Source organism: Buceros rhinoceros, unplaced genomic scaffold, assembly GCF_000710305.1.
Source record: "Buceros rhinoceros silvestris isolate BGI_N320 unplaced genomic scaffold, ASM71030v1 scaffold4193, whole genome shotgun sequence".
Taxonomy (NCBI): Eukaryota; Metazoa; Chordata; class Aves; order Bucerotiformes; family Bucerotidae; genus Buceros; species Buceros rhinoceros.
Window position 1 is genome coordinate 106,702 of NW_010404182.1, and position 18,290 is coordinate 124,991.

Genomic DNA, 18,290 nt, shown 5'->3' on the forward strand with positions numbered 1-18,290 from the left:
TTCCTGCTGCTGTTAATTTAAACTGAGATACGTGATTTTATCCCTTCAGAATGAATGTCACACTTCTCAATTAAAAAAAGAATATATAAGCCTAAGTAAACTGTCTTGTCTTGTCTTGTCTTCTCTTGTGAAGTTTAAGTCATTTCTTTGCAAAGGGATCTGAGATATCTGGAAAGTTTAAGTACTATTTTCTTTTCCTAGCAAAGGTTAGACTATGGTTGGGAATGCTGCTGCAGTAATGCTAAAGAGACTGGTTTCCATGGACATAATGAAACTCCGAGATTCTCAAGTTCATTGCAGCTGCATTGAGGGCACTGAGTTACACTGACAAAAGTAAAGACAGAGGAGCAAGATCATAGCACTCTTCTACTCTTGCTGACACTGTGGGCTTGCTGGGACTCACAATTCCTGCAAGAGTAAACAAGAATAATCTGCTATTCTGGCATGTACTGACAGGAACTGCCTCATCTGTGTCACCTGTGAGGGGACCATGCACGGGCTAGTTATTTTTTAAATGTTGTGCAGTTAAAACACCGTCAGAGACTTTTTAGTGCCAAACGATTTTACGTATTCCTATTTATATTTTGAAATTGCAGCCACAGAGTGTTCAGACTTGCCCTTCTCTGCCTAGCAATGAATGTATAGTTGGGGTCTTCCATGTACAAGGCAATTTGATACAATATGCTTTCAGGTTCACCACAAAACGTTCTTCCTTCGACTGTAAAACTTACCAAGAGGCTGTACAGTATTATATTACATGGTAACGGTATTTCCAGAAAAAAAAAAAAAAAGAATTACACATGAATAAGGCAATGAAAGTATGCAGGTAACCATGGCTACTGTTGTGAACTAAATAACATTTTTTATACAGCTGTGAATATTTGTATTGCTGCCAGTTAAGCTTTGGAGTTCAGATTTGAGACAGGGCTGGTAAACACTGAATTCTTGCCTGAAGAAAGGTACTTCCCAAAGTGTATCCAGGCCTCTACATCGTGCCACTGCGTACTCTGGTGTAATTTTTTGTCTAGCAAACACTCATTGTATTGACATCTCAGTCAAAACAATCAGAGTACAAATCTTCATGGCCACTACTTATACTCACTGTCACTGACACACTTGTGCACAAGATATTTTCTGTCTTAAGGGTAATTTTATTTCCTGTCATATATTTCCTGTCATATAACTGCAATTGTAACTTTTGACACAGCTTCTGAAATAACTTTGGCTCCATTAATGAGATTTTTGAAAGATCTTAAAATAATTTGCAAGCAAAACTCTCAGTTTTCCTTGATTTTCATTAGTGGTAACATCCCCCTGTTTGGTCCCAACAGCATTCTTGGACAACAAAAAAAACCCCACAATTCCAATGACAGGGCAGACAAGACGGTCCTTTTCGCCTTTTGACATCTCTTCAATTTCCAAGTTCATCCTTCTTAAATCATCCTCCTGTTTACATATCAGCCTCTCTCCTCAAATCAGTCATTGTCAGAGAAGGAATGGAAACCTAAGGGATTTTTCTCCTTACGGAGAAAAGGTACACCCAAAATAATTTTATTTGGAGTACGTTGACAGTAGTTGCTATACTAAAAGAAAACACAAACACAAAAGCAGTCAGAGAAGAACCTGTTCTTTCAATAGCACAAACAAAATGAAAATAATGAAACGCCTATTGTAACTAAGTGAAACAGGAGTTAGAGCAACATCTCTCAAAAATTCAGTCACTCTTCTTTCCAACAGAGCATGAGTTTGAAACCCAAGTGAGTGCTGAGTGCTCGCTAATGAAACAAACACAGATTCACTTCGCAGTTCAGTCTTTAGTGAACTGCCTGTAGCCTCAGGCAAGGAGAAATACACGGCATTTCTCTGTGTATTTTAGTTTCTCCTCTGTAACATGGAAAAACCAGCCAATTTTTCTGCCAGTCTTTACCTGTCCTCTTAATTTATACTGAAATAAATTTGAGGACTAAGTATTTTGTATCTGTATCAACAGTGTTTGGCTTAAATAAAATTACAGGAGATGTTCTTTAAAATGGTACCAACATAATTTTTTATAAAATAATAGTAATATATATATTCTATAGATATAGGATGTACATATACTCTCTATATAGTGTGTTATATATGATTCTATATAGACACTATCTATACACTATACCACATATATTATATAGACACTATATATACACACACAGAGTATATATATAACTATATATATACGGTGTACAGTAATCCTACCAAACTGGTGTCAAGGAGAATAAAACTGTGGGAGGCACAGTAGCATAATGCTTGGAGATCGAAAGATCCACAGACTCTGAGGAGAGCAGAGGCAGTGAGTGTGCAAAGCACGGCACTCCTCTGACTGCTCCAAACACAAAAAAGTTGGAGAAGCAAAACTGCTCTGCAAACAGTGATCCTGCACAGTGGTCACATGAAACCAAATGAAGCTGAATTTCTGCATGTTGGTCTAGAAAAAATGAAGGGTCACATTTTCAATATAGACTGGGTACTTTAACCTTCCCTTTCAAGATTTTTCTCAGTGATGTACAGTACAGACAATTATCACCTCCATGTTCTAAGGCTCTCTCCAGCTGACTACTATTATCACCTCTTTATTTCCATATGCAGTTTCCTCTACTTTGCTCACTGTCGTCTTCTCCTTAACAACCTCTAAGGCTATCACTTTTTCTCTTAGCTTCTGACACATGCATTTCTTTCTCCTTCAAATTCCCCCTTTTTCATCTTTCGTTCCTCTTCTCTGATCTAAGAACACATATACTCACCCCCTAAAATGATTTGCAGCTGTATGCATTTTTAAACAACTTGTAGCCAACACAACTTTGTTTGTTAATAGAAATATCAGTAAATCTGTGGAAAAAGACATTTTAATGGATGTTTCCTTTATAGAAAATGATATCATTTCCCATGACTTTGTTTTAAAAAGTGCCTTAAAATGTAAAGTTCAGTAGATTGACATATATATTTCATCTTTCCCGTATATAGTTCATTCAAAAATTCTAAAATACATACTGTATTTGCAAAAGAAGCCACAAAAATGTGCATGGCAGTGACTCAGCAAGTTGGAACTCTGCATATAGGGTTTATGGAAATCTGGTAAAGCTCAGAGTAACAGAATAAAAAGCTAAAAGCCTTGTGACACAAATAAAATTGCTTCCTGTTGCAAACAAACTTAAGGATGTGATTTGAATATTACAGCCATTTTTGGTAAAGAAGAATTACCTTTCTAGGCATATTTGAACTTTCTATAGTATGTACCTTGCCAGCCTAGAGTGTTTTATGAGGTACTGGGAGCATATATTGGTATATAAACATATATATAGAACAATTCAGTATATATAATATAATTTGGTATATAACCATAAGTACTGTTATTATTTGAAGTGGATGTTGTTTCTGTTCTGCAGCAGAATAGTCAACAATACTGGCTCTAACTCTTAGTTGCATTTGCATCCATGAACCTCCAAGTAATTTGCAAAGGGCAATTCGCCTCTTCATTCACTGAATGAACGGGATGCCAAGGCACGTGAAAAGGAAATACATCTGAGTACCCGGCAAGCCCCCAGCACTGTGAAGAGCAGAGTGCAGGCGCACACAGTCTGGATTGGCGCAGTAGATGGGACACTTCATAACCAGAATCAGGCACAGTGCTATAAACCCAGTAACAGCCAGCACTGTTTTTCTAGCCACCATTAGCCCCACATAGCCCCACAAAATGCAGACAGTAGCTAACTAAGACTTACAAAAAATGCTTTCAATCAAACATTACATAATTTCTCTCAAAATATTCAACTAGGAATAAAACGGAAATATGAAACGAGCTCAAGCAGCTCTTCACATATGCAGCATTACTTGTTTTGAAAAGAAAGCAAATTGTGAAGAGTTAAAGGATACCAGTTAATACTGTAATGAAGATGTAAGAGAATATATTGGCCCTTGTCCTGCCTTTTGCCATTTTGAGACATCTCCATAACCCGTGGACTACTTCTCCATGACTGGAGCTTTTTCTTGCTCAGATCGCTGTGACATCAGAGAGGGGAAAACAGTCATGCTTATGATCCCTCACCTCTGAAAGGTGCCCTGAGTAGGGCACTAGGATGGGACTTCAGTGTTTTAGGCAAATGTCCAAGAGCAAAAGGGATGATTGTAGACCTGCATGACTAATGGCAGTGGCTTACACATCTGTCAAAAACATCCTTCATGCTATATCCCGAATTTGAGTCTCTTGTATTGGAGGGTTACTAAAAATGTACACTGTTTTTACTTATTTGTATCTATGTGGGAAAGTAAAAATACAGGGATTGAACTGAAGAGCAGGGCAGACATTGGGTTATGTCAAAGCTCACAGTCCCCTGTGAGCAAAAGTAATTCCCAAGGTTGTCCCCAAATCCTTGCTGATCAGCATGTATAAAACATTACTGCTGTGACACTACTTCAACATATTAATCATCTGAATATGAAATGATTTCTGCAGGAATTATGTCTGTTTCCAAATAAAAAGATATAAAAAGACAGCAATTAACAAAGAAAAAAGTTACTTTTAAGAAGTGGTAATTTGTTATGAAAATGTCAAAATATTTCCTTGTATTAGAATTGCTGTAGCAATAACAATCTCAGGATCAGGCAGAAGTAGTATTTTTTATTCCACCAACTTCAAGGGCTGGAAAAAGCATATAAGCTTTTGGGCTCAGACTGCCTTCACCAGGTCTGCTGATTCTTCTGGTATTGTGTCCATGCGAAATAACCCACTTTCCAACAAAGATAAATAGGCAAAAATCTGGTCACTGAGTTAGTGCATATGCCTTCAATTGAAGGAAAAACTGTCTGCCAAGCTTCAACCAAGCAGATCATAGGTCTGTGAAAAAAAAAATCTAAAAGGATGGAATCCAGTTGCTATAGCGGCAAATTAAACAAATAAATGAGATACCATGGAATGCTGCAAAATATTTGTGGTCTGATTAAGTCATATTTGCCACATGTGTGAGTACTAACAGCACAGTTTAGTAAAGTGGGCACAATACAGTACATTGCATGTACACCCTAATTCTTATCCAAATAAGTGCTAATGAATGGCAACCAGTGTGTCCAAGGATATATAACACTGCATTTTACCGCAATCATAAGGCAAAGCATAGTCCCTTAAATACATAAAGATAGACAATAAATGCATATTAAACTACTACAATGTATACTACACCTTCCAAGAGATATTTGCACCCTTCCCTGTGTTTGCGTGGCCTGCTAAAGAGACAAAGCTTTTTGCAGTGATTGCCTCTAGGATGACTTGTGTGCTTTAGAGTACACACAGTCTGTAGCTGGCAGCTGACATATTAAATATTCTTCAACGTAAGGAATCCTCCCCACAGTACTCTAATTTTTTTTCCCAGTGAAATATTCTCTTTTCTTGATAAAAGATACCATTCGAATATACTCATCTTCAACCATAATAATGTATCACTTAGTGTTTGATTGTACTATCTGTCTAAATTCTCTGGGAAAAGGAAAAAACCAGAAACCTATTATGTCAAAAGATGAAACAAGTGTATGATTTTAACTGAGAGAAGAAAGAAGGGCACACAGGTTTTGATCTATAATGCATACCGGTTATTAATGCATTTTGCACTGATTTTGAAGCTGAACTTTTATTTATATTTATAACCTGCAAACCACACATCTGATTGATAAATTGTGTAGTAGTACCAGAGAAATGTACCAGCTTAAGCACTGCAGAAGAATTGCGTGTGGCTCCAGCAGTAACTACGATGAGCAACATAAGCTGAACAGAAAGCGAATGTTAAAACAAAACCAGTGTTCCTAATTGTCGGAATTATGGGAATGACCCAAATGCTTTTCCATCCCACACTGCTGCTGGTTTAACAAACAGACCTGTCAGCCCAGGGCCAAACCCTGCTCCTAGGAAAACACAGCTCAGTATGTACTCCACGCCCAGAGAAAAGCAGAAAGTCTAAGGTTCTCGTTGTATGTCCTTTTGGGGCTTTACTTTGGTCTTTGTTTTGTGTCCATAGTACCAAACCCTTACCAAACATTCGAAGGAGAAACTTTAGCCAGAAATCTGGCTTTGAGCTGTTATTATCAGTATTATTACTATTACCATAATTATTATTACTTCCAGAGTTACACCTAGCTTTGCCTGTTAAAGGTAGTTTGGTATGTAGACAGCGCACCTCCCTACCTCTGGTGCTTCAAAAATGCCATCTTCTAGCATGCCTGCAACCCTTAGCAAACAATGCATCTGTTTTAATATTTTAATATGCAAAGCAACTCACACTTCACACCTGATATGAAAAAATTAAGGCACACTCTGAACAGGCTTGTTTTCAACATCAGGACTGATGTTTTGAGCGTCAAAGAGACAGTCAAGATAATGTACAGCATTGTCAAATAAAAATATAGACAGGAATGCAAAGATAGCGATGCCATTCTACAGATATTACACAGATACGATTTATATGAATGAGGCCTCATACTGTTGCGTGGTAATGGGTGGTTTTAATCCCAAACATTTCACAAGGATTTGAAGCTCCTGGCATATCACTGTGCAAATATTGCTTCATCTACCCTGTAAACCTACATCCAACACAACAGAGGCAATTTGCCTCCTCTCACAGCATCAATAAGCCATCTCCTTGCTCCCAACTCCTTTAATAACAGATCTCAGGGAAGTTTTCCCAGGGAAGCGATGGCAAGATATGGTAAGAAAACATACTGTTCATTTCCTCTTTCTTACTTTTCCTTATTTCCTTCTTCTCCTTTGTTCTTCCTTCTCCTTCCCCAGGTCCTCTTTAAAATTTTGAGTCTCTTCCAGCTTGTCTACATTTTTCTGTGGCTCCTTTTTTACTCACTTGCCTCATCTGTTTTGGTTTTTTCTTTTCTTTTTTTTTTTAGGTAGGAGTTGGAATACCATCAGCTGACTTTTTGATTCATCTCTTTCCTCCCGGCTGTCTTTTCCTCTCATGCAGCTATCATTCTCTAACCTCCTTTTTTGCTCTCTCTCTCTCTCTCTCCCCACTTCTCTCCTTCTTTGGTATTCACTCCCATGATTTGGTCTTGACAACACAAGCTTTCATCCTCTGTGCTAACACACCAACTTCGGTGACCTTGTCAATGAAGAAGGCATTTCAGGGGATTTCAGCTCTCAGACTTTTCATTTGCAATGCTCACAACTAGAATAGGACTTGCATGTTCAGCTGTTACAAAGTACTCAAAGGCATTTTAGAACAAGTCCCCCATTACTATGAGCTGGGCTTGTTAATACCAGGAGGAGCCTCTGTGTGTGTTTTCTCTAGATTATCGGAAATAGCAGATAATCAGAAACATTCAGCACCCGTGTTTAGTTAGAAAGCTGTCTTCACCTTACCCCGACGAGTCTCCTCTGACAGGTTTGTAACGTGGTTAAGGCCAGCTTCCTACTTCACAAAAACTGTGGTGCTGTTAGGTGAATGAGTTTTCCTAATGCTCCTAGAGGCTGCCACTGATACTGGCTCTCTCAATTTTCAGGTGCTATGCTATCACAGGTTTTGACACACTACCAATTTCCAAGCCCTTCACAAGAGTAATAGAAAGTTAAAAAAAAAAATCTTTTAAGCTGCTGCTGGTTTTCTCCCCAGAGTGAGGGGATAATTGATACTACTGTATTCACGCTCTAGTGTTAACACTGGCAGGTAATGAGGAGAGATACCAGCCAGAGCCACATAACTGCAGCATGAACATGCAAGAAGTATAGAAATACAACATCATTATTTTCACAGGTTTGCAAATATTCTGAGTCCCAGGCTTCAATTGCTATTCTTTCCAAGAGATAGGTGTTTAAATAATAGCCATCTAGTAGTGGCTATTCTGTTGAAAATTAAATTACAAATTTTCTTTGATTTTTACCAGAAAACCTTGCAAGTTATGTAACAAATGGGACATCCTTCCTGGAGCAGCGAAGGTTTTATTCACTCCTAATATATGAAAATGTTATAGATAAATTAAGAAGAGCACTTGAGATGAAATATCCTTGAAAGTCTTTAATGGGATTTAGAAACAAATCTCAGAAAAGGGTAAGTATCTTCTAGACATAAGCATGAGGCATTTTGTACATTGTACAAAAATAGCCCATGCATGGGATGTTCCTGTATTGGCGAAGCATCCTCAAGAAGTATAATACACCATTTCAAATGAGTCATTTCTGAAAAGGATTTTTAGGTCAACATGCTAGTTGGAAACACTTTGTTGAAAGAAAGAACATCTCCCTTTTTTGTATGTAGAGCAAGCACTGTGCAGCAACTGACCCAACCGATGATGGAGAGACAGGTTTGTCAAAAAACTCACCAGTTTTGGACCTTCTAATCTTTTTATGTCAGGTTACTGTGAATTTCGATCTTTGCATGGCTTTTCTATTTTTGTTCTTGTCAAATCACCAAGGAAAAAAGCTTTCCACGAAAAAAAAAAAGAAACTCACAAAGAAGCCAAGGCCACTGGACCTAAGACAAGGCTGCCAGGGATAACTGGAGAGATGGCCAGAGGGACTCCATACCACTCTCCAGTGGGCCAAGCTTTTCAGCTGAGCAGCCAGCAAGAAGAAAAGACAGCCAACTTGTGAAATAAGTAGAGATGTTTCACATGGACAGGCTTGTTCCTCTCCATAACTTTTGTCTGCTATTTGTCTCAGTTTTTCTGCATTCTCTTGCATACAAGGACAGAGGGTATATCTTTCTAGGAATGCCTTTGTTTCCCAAAAGCAGCATAAAAATAATAGAATACCAAACTCGAAGAGCTCATATAGACTGTAGTGGCACAGAACCCACACGATAATCAATTTTCCAACTCTAAAGAGGCAGAGCATATTCCCTTTCCCCCCTCCCTGACCTCTAGAGTTTTCATATGATGGCAATTCTTCGTTTCTGACCTCCAAAGCCATTAAATTCCCCAGTAAGTAATTTCTATGTCTCTGTTTCACTTCCCATGCCACAAACAAAGGGACGATCCACATTTTTAATTAAGGATTCAGGACAGTGTCTTTGAAAAACAAAGAAGGACTCTGGCTGAAATGGTATGCTAACTTGGACAGATACTGCATGCAGTCCTGCCATGTAACCTGGCTCAAAATCAGCAATGCTCAAGCTTAAGTTCATTCAGTCTACAGATCTGTTTATGTGGGCATTGGTTAGAATAGGGGCAACTTCTAGTTTTATAGTCTCTGATAATATTGAAGGCAATATAACTTCTGGAAACAAATGTTATCCATGCATCGCCCTATCCAGACCTGGTACAGAAAGGAGAAATGAATGAGCTGATAAAAATCCTACTACTATAACACACCAGTTTTAAACTAAACGTTAGCCTTTAATTAAGAACTCCTAATTCTGATAGAGAACAGATAGACAGCCATCAGAAAATGGGAAAGAATATTTCCCATGGAAAATATGCCTGTGGAATTAAGGGTTGATACGGATCCAAAGTGCAAGGCAGTTTCAGGAACATGAATGATATCTCTGATGGGAGAGTTCAGTAATTTGGCAGCTAAAACTGTAGCCAGTAAAGATGAATTCATCTGCATTACTAATAAATACAGGATGTGAACTTGACGCTTCAGAAATAGACCAAGGCTGAGACATAGCCCTGTTCTCCAGCAGCTCTCTTTAGACAGGTGGCTGTTTCTACTGACAGAAAGTTAACCTCAGCTTCTCAGACATGCGCCTTCACATAACAGAGATGAAATCCTTGTCCTGCTAAAATCGACAGCAACCCTGCCATTGATTTCCCCTGGCCATTTTTCAAATCATAGTGATGCCACTGGTTACGGATGAATCGACTGACTGAGATGATGGAATGTATCAGTTTTATGGCACAGTACAACTCTATTAGTGATGCCTTTCACAGGTGTTTGAATCTGTATGTATGAGGTACCATCTGGTACCACAAGACACCACTTACTGCACAGATTTTGCTGCAGACAAGAATTATATTTTTAACTATTACGATGTGTATATATATAAAGTAGAAATGCAGTTCTTGACACTATATGCAATTTATGGCACATAGTTTGTGGTGGCTTGTACCTCTGTGCACAATGATGAGCCTCGTTCTGTTCCTATGAAACTTCATAAACAGTATTAAGATTGAATTGGTAATAGGACTGCATAGCTCTGGAGTTCAGTTCCCTTATGTTTTCCATTTCTAGACGTGGTTTTTTTATAATTAGGAATATTTTAGTTGTTGAAAAAGTGTTGCTATGAAAGAGTGAATCGTCTGACTATTAGCAAGATATTACTATGTATTCAAGAAAAGGATTTTTTTTAACTATAGACAATGTTGTGATTGCAGAGAAAGGATAGGGAAGGGAGAGAAGAAAAAGGGGTATGAGAACTAGTTATTATAACCTAACAAAGGAGCAGACACTGCTGCCCAAACCACTTCTGCTTAGACTAATGCACTGAATTGGACCAGCCCTTCAAACAATTTCTTCATCCAGCCTTCAAGATGGCCACATTAAAATGTCTCTAAAGTACGGATGCTCTCAAATATTTTGATACATGCCCATATTACTAATGGAAATATGATTGCTGTTATTGCTGCTAGATGGGACCCACCTCTCACTGACCGATTTCACTCTGCCAAGGGTGATGAATGAATCTCTTGTGTGAGCTTTGTTGTGCAATGTTAGGCTCCAGTTCAGCCACCATTGCATTCAGAAAAATTATCACTCAATGCAAACAGTTGCTGTCAAAACATGCTGGAAAAGATGGGAATAAATGTTTATTTCAGTAAAAAAAAAAAAATAATCCAGGAAACCTGACTTCTCTAAAACTGTATTCCCAGAGATCCTACCCTTTCAGGGGACCTCTATCATATTCTCTAAAATCTGCCATGTCAAAATTGTAACTACTACTAAGTGAGGTGCTGGCATTCTCAAGGTAGTTTAAGCATGCCTTCATATTTTGATGGACAAAGCATCAGAGTTAATTAGTGTGAAAACTCATGAGGGTAAAATGATGGCGAAAACATCAGAAAGAATTAGACTGAAAAGTGGTGAAAAGCTTTATTGTGACTGATCTAAAGGAACTTGGATGAACGGAGACTGACACCGCAAACAATTTCTATAAAAAAGTTCTTAAAAAATGCCTTCTACAATATTTCAAGTTGAAATATTCAAGTTGAAAAAAAAATGTCTAAGATGCTTGCATGCAATTCATTTCAGCATATTATGTCCAAAAATCTCAAACAAAAGCCCTCTTCAAATGTTTCACTAAGTATACCTTTCTATAGAGCAACATGAGCTTGAATTCACCCTTAGTTATGGCACAGAGGAGACTTCCTGAACGTACAGGGCTGTTGGTTGTCAACTGCTTCAAGATGTGCATTCATGAAAAATGTTATAGGTTAGGCACTTTCAGTATGTGGAACGTCACCTGGAAGAAATGTCATCAGAGCTGGCACTGATGCGATGTGGGGAAAAAATCGATGTATGTATGGCTTGGCAGCGTCTGTGAGTGTTCAGTTTGTCACCTCAAAACTCAAGGGAGAACAGTCTGAACAAACACAGCAGGAGTCATCAGTCTCTTTCCTCAGCTCTACGCACACGTAATATCACGCTGTTCCTTTCACAACGTGGTAAAACAGTACAGTAGCTAGCAGAAGCTGATGTTCCCCTTGTCAGCAGCAATTCTCATACTGCTCCTTTAACACACGATTTATGGAATAAATAAATAGCAACACCATCTGCACCACCCCACAAAGGAACGATTTATCAAGCCCAGCAGTAAGGGACAAGTCTTGATCTGCTGTGGTGATACAGCACTCACGCCCTGAAGGATGAGCTCTGCTGTCATCTACTGATGAACAGCAGTGCCAAATGGTCTGCCATGCCTCAATATGGAAAACAAAGTAATAATGAAACATTTTGCATAGGCGCAACTAGGGAAGCAAACACGACACTTTTCAGCTCCAAATGCTGCATGAACAGTAGTAAGTACCTGATGGCAAAGCGTGGCCTTTTCTTTCCTTTAGCATTTAAAGACGTAGTGGGGAATGAATGTCTGACTTGACATACCAGCCAGGGATGACAAGGTCAGATTTCTTCTCAAGAAACTTTTATGATTACCGGTGCAGCAATTTTGAAACTTTGCACTGATGCCTACAATTCCACATTATTAAAAATACTCAGATACAGGTTCTGCTACTCAAGGTTGATGTATTTGAGAAATTGAATAATTATTTCTTTTTTTTTTTCTAAAAGCATGCAAGTCCAAAAAGCATAGTAAGATTTTTTGAACAAGCATTTTAACAAAGATGGTTTCATCACAAATTATACTTTGGTAGAATGGTGAAGAACAATTCAGTTATGTGTTTCTGTCATTTTTGAGCAAGGTTTGTCAAAGTCAGGCCTTCTGTTTTGTGGAAGAGCCTCTTTTAATTAAAACTCCCCGTGTCCAGGGTGACATTGCTCTGGGAAAGGAACTTTATCACAGAAAACAGACAATCCCCACAACTAGCCTGGGATGTAGGACACACAAGCTCAGATCTCCACTGTTTCAACTTGAGAGGGATTCAAATATGACTCAAGGAGTCAAGGAAGTAAAGAGGTTATCCATTCTTGCAAACAATGTTCCTTAATCACTTCTGAGGGGATTACCTCTAAGTGTACCCAGAGTCATGCACAGGGAAATCAGTGTCTTACACTTGTGTTTATTCAAGGAAGTGTTTGCATTACTTTACTCACCATTCCATGATTTAGCCACGCTGGTATAAAATTATCAAGCAGCTTTGGGTAAACCAGTTCCCTGTCATAAATATAGATGCTCCAAAACATCGTCACAACAAACTAAGAAGAAAAAAAAAAAGAGAAAAGACAGGACATTTTAAAATATAAACTACTGAACAATTAGCTACACATTTTAGACAGGAAAATTGGGCATATACCAAATGGTCTATGGATGGACACAGACATTATTGTTCTTTGACCAAATAATGTTTAATCAACAGTGTGAATCTGGATTATTCTTTGCATTCACAGGAGTTTTAACTTTTCTTCTTTATTTTTTCTTTTTCCTTTTTTTTTTTTTTGTTTGACTTTCAGCCTGGAAAAAATCTCATTTTTTGAGTTACATGCCTGTGGCCAAATTACAACTGAGTACTATACTTTAGTAGCAGATGTGGCACATAAATAACGTTTCACCGCTAACAGGATAGAAAACAAATGGAAAATCAGTTAAAATATCACTTGGAATTCACAGAACGTAAAAATATGAAACACTCTCCCCTGAACAGGAGCCTATGAACTCATCTTTGCACTTTTCCACATCAGCCATCAAACCAGCATTGTTCAAAAGAGTAATTTAACACTTTAACTACTCTGCATACAATTCATGGACTAGGATCCACATAGAAGAGGTCTAGTATCCTGCCTGTTTGTCAGTATGGTATTTGGCTTGGTTCTTGTCAGAGACTATTTACCAGGAGCCCAGAGAAAGACCATTATTTCCTCTAGACTGAGGACAGGACAGATGGCTCAGATAAAGTTTGCTCTAGGGTAAATGTTTGTCAAAGTGAGCACAAATTCTTTGAAGATACCCTGATGTCTGAAAAGCAAAGACAATACAAAACCACAAAAATTTACCAAAATAAGAGTTTTAGCTTACCTTAGCTGGGGCAAGAACAAAGTAATTAAAACACAATCGCTTTCCTTCTCTACCTTGAATTTGAGTCATAGTTTCCTAGTAATAAAACACTTACTGTTTGCAGCAGTAAAAGTCAATACTTAGGCCAGAAACTTTTCAATGACCATTTTCAGGGGATCTCACAGTAGCGACAAGTCCAAGTTTAAAGTTTGAGAGGCAACAGAAAGGACTTTCACTGAGATCAGCAGGGAAGCATTCATTTACATCCAAACCGATGTGGCCCATGGTCTTACAGCTAATTTGGAGGGGGTCAGTAAAAGAAAGTGCATGAAATATGGGGTGAGCACAGCAACGTCAGCAAATTACTAGTGTGTGTGATAGTGCAGGTGTAAGTTGTTTCATATGCTTTTGACTTTGGAAAGTTAAAATTGAGTTGCAGTTTATCAATGGCACCTTGTTCTAACCACAGACACGCAGTCTTTGGCCAGCCAGTTATGTGAAGGACCTGAACCAGTACACTGTTCCCTCAGTGCGCATACAGTACATAGTTTCTTGGTTTCCAACACACTTGTCCATCTGTTATGATAGCTATCAGTGCCTGCTCAGAATAAGCCTGGACTATTTGACTAGTACACAGAGGCCAGGAAAAAAAAAAAGGTTATGATGGACAGGCTGAAAAATACTGCAAGTGTAAAGTACCCCACAAGAAGTCTCTCTTCTGGGCCAGTCTTGGCATTGGCACAGCCTAGCTCTTTACACACCTGCTGACATGTAAGTGCCAAGATATGAATAGCTGAACAGCAGAGAAAATGGAAGCAAAGTATCCTCTTCTCTATAGGCTTCCTAGAAGTCGTGTATTATCACAGTGGGTCTCTGAGAACCTGCTAAGACCAACTGGGACATAAAACATGTTCTCAGGCACATGAAGACCAAGACTGATAATGCTTTTTTTACAAGGAAGCCTTACAGCAAGAAACAGCACCTAGGATTAGGTTGAACCTTATTACATTGAATTCAACAAAGCTGACATGTTTTGACCTGAGATTTTTGTGTGAAGCAGAATAAAACAATAGACTTTGCCAAGGAGGTAAAGATAAGAAAAAAGGGGACGTGCCATCTGTCCCTTAACCAAAGTCAGCCAATGGATGGAACGGGATCAGCCTAGCTGGTTGCAACCATCTGGAGCTACAGACGGCAAACGCTGCTTAGCAAAGCACTATCACAAGGCACACATAAGGTAAAGGAAGTGCGCAAAACTGAAGGTGTTACAGAACTAAGCTATCCCAGACGACGACCCAACATGAGACTAACACAATGTCCTGGGGAAGATGCCTTCCAGTGCCTGAATGGTTCACCTTACCTTTCCTTACAAGTGGTTGATCTGGATAAAATGCATTATAAAAACGCACTACTGCACCATGAACTAAAATGAACTATAAAAATGAACTATTTGGATAAAAAGAACTGTAATGAGAACTTGCTCATTAGCTATCTTGACTGCTTCTAAATTTGTTTACTTTGATTAACAAGCAGCTGTTGGTCTGGTACTTTTAAATCACCTCTAATAAACTCACACTTTGGTACTGGCAGACTTTTGTTTGGGCTGGGCGTTGCCAAGCTCACACATGGTGGTGCAGTGCCAGACCATGACACAACTGAGCTGCTTCTTTACACTGTCTATGTAAGGCTCAGTCAGAATTGCAGCTCTGCTCATGCTGCCTTGCTTGTGGCACAATTCATCACTGTTGAGGAGACAGTCATGGCACTACCCTCACAAGCCAGGCTGAACAGGCTGCTCATATGCAGCAGACATCTGTCAAGGAGCCAAATGCTTTTGTTTTCTTTTGTTCCCAAAGCAAAATGGCACAGATATCACCCTTCCACTTCGTCTTTAGACAAACTTGAGCCTGAAATTCAAGAAAGAAAACAGGCAGCAGCAATTGCTTTTGCACTTCTTTGCACAGGAGCCTCCTAAGATTGCGAACTTTCTGAAGACAGCGATTACTTGGTTAAATATAAGGTTAAACAACATGTAAAAGAAGAGTTCCTCATTTGCTGCTTACTCTACCTAGGGTCACTACAGACCAAAAGGAACTTCAAATTTGCAAGCAGGGCTTGGAAACTTGAAGATAGGGAGTAGCTCGCTTGTCACAGGCATCTAAAGTACTGCTAAACAAATACACAGCAGCAACAGAAAAACAAGGCTGAAAACTAAACTCCGTTTTCCCACTTGAGGAGATAGCCTTTTAGTTTTTGTCCTCTGTCTCTGAAGATTCAGAGGACATAAGAAGAGCATGTGGCACTGCCAAGGGAAAAATTTTAAAGGACAAGTTGGGAAATGGTTGGTGATTCAAAAGGGAAAACAAGTGGCTTTATCAAAACATCACAAATGGAAGCAAAGAGAAACTAAGAAAGGAAAACCAGTGCAAAGAATTGCATAATTTGCTGTTTTACATGAGCCCAACCAAGAAATGTTATGGAAACGAAGAATGAACCCAGTGGAACTTTATTTTCCTGCACTATGTGTTTTTGTTTTTGGCTGGGCTGAACAGTTCACTCATTTCCTGGATGGCCTCACGGCAGAGAATTAAAAAAAAAACAAACCCTTTGACCTTGACAAGATTTCTTATAAGTACAGTTAAAGGTAAGCTTTCTGGCTACCTCCCAAGACATCTGCGGTTAACTGCATGTATAAATATATTGATTGTGAGCCTCTCTGAGGCTACATATAGAAGCAAAGTGTTATTAAAAGCAGACCCAGTAACAACAAATTGGCATGGTACGGGCTTTAGGTGGGATCTAGTGCTAGCACACCATCACACCAAATTAATTTGAAAAGGGCCAAGGAAGGAAATCACAAGGAGTGGGAACTGAAAATAAGGGAAAACTCCCCTCAGAGAATTGCACCAATGCTTGCTCATATTCCCATCACAAGCCACCATGTAAACACAGACGAGGGCTGAGTCAGTTATAGAAACAAAAGTATTTTGTAGTCTGGTCAAATAACGAGGTAGGTATTAGACTGCAGCAAATGCATACACATCTTGTCTCGGGATAAGATCCCGTACCAACCTTACTGACAAGCTGCAGAAGAAGCGTGCTGAGTTTTCTCCCTGACTGTACTAGTACAGAGAAACAGAACATGAGAAAGCATGCCTGGCTTTCACTCTTTCGTATCACGGGTTTTTAAAAAACACAGAAGTATAATAAAAAGAAACTGAAATTATTCTAGACAGTTTAGACTCAGAGCCAAATGGAGCTGTTAAAGCTACATGATATAAAATACCAATGGCAGAGTTTGTGATTTTCTAAACAGCAATTTCTCTTCTAATATGTAACAATAGACATTTTCTTTCTTCTTCCTATTTCTATTAAACAGACCTAAACAACTAGAAAGGCCTGTTTTATCTCTTCTTTCTCTTGCTTGGTACAAATTACAAGAAACCTACTGATAAAACCATATACAGTTTACTTGAAACACTAATTAACCACAGAAACTCAGCAACGTCATGATCTATGTCAAAAATAGAAAAAAGTAGTCTAAACCACTGGTGTAGCCTCTGACTTTTAAGCATGTCTCACACTTCTCTAGAAGTGTAAATTATTCCCAGTATAGATCTCTTTTACCCTGATAAAGGGGGGTAAATGGAGCCAGTATAGATGAGAATTGGTAATGAACTTCTAAATTGTCCATACAAACATTTTTCTTCAGTGGCTGCTTCATGATCTCTTAGGCATTTGAATAGTACCCCAGGTTTGTAATAAAATAAAAAAGGGATAGCAACTGTTGTCCACAGACTTTTCACAGAATAAGGCTTTATTGCACAGAAAATTGGTCTGTTGATTTCTGATTGCATTCTCTTAAGAATTAGATTAAAAAGAGCAACAATAGGTATACAGTAGTTATTACATACTTCAAGGAGGTTCATGTTTATTTCTTGATGCTCCTAAACAAAATGGCAGGTTGGCAATTCAGTTTTATCTGAGCCCCAAAGATACACAATGCATAACGCAACACTGGAGAGATGCCATTTGCTGTAAAGATTTTGCCAGATTTAACTTATTGCAAAGCCACCCAGGGAGATTGTTTGCCCTTGGGCTGGTTCTTTGCCCTCCTCTGGAAGGTGGGAGGAGGTTGGTGGTCAGACTTCCCAGGTGGTTTATAAGTCATACTTTTTTAGGAAGTACTAAAAATAAAATACTTTATTTTGTTAATTTTTTTTCATACATCACTGTTTGACTTGGGAGTGGAAACCCCTTTTCTCATATGTTTTTCAGAACAAGTCATCTCAAGGGCTTCTGTAAGCAGGAAATCTAGAAAAAATGTGTGAATTGCTCTTGAAAAACTACAGTTAGTGGGCTTTAAAATGTTCCCCTAGTATTTGCATAATTCCCTAAACATGCCCTGTGTAAAACAGTGAGCAATAAAAATAATTTGGATGCTAAGGTAACAGACAGGTACTTAAGCATCACTACTGCTGCTACATTAGAAACCCAACAAGGATTTTATTCACATCCATGTAATCTTGATGTGCGAAGGTTCCCTTGTGTCGCTACTGGAAACCACTGAGAAGCTCCGTGAAGAACTAGGTGGGTGAGTTGCAAAGAAAGTAAGTCTGCATTTGAACTTCTTTTGTTCTTTTTTTTTTTTTT

General features: G+C 38.7%; 1 protein-coding gene across 1 annotated transcript in view; it reads right to left on the reverse strand.

The window, feature by feature from the left end:
* AIG1 (androgen-induced 1) overlaps window positions 1–18,290 on the reverse strand; it is a gene marked incomplete at its 5' end in the record, with an annotated part of 86,980 nt that overhangs the window by 65,849 nt on the left and 2,841 nt on the right. Inside the window, one exon of the mRNA XM_010133273.1 lies at window positions 12,740–12,841. Within this exon, the coding sequence (XP_010131575.1) occupies window positions 12,740–12,841 (102 nt within the window). The remainder of the gene's footprint in view (window positions 1–12,739; window positions 12,842–18,290) is intronic.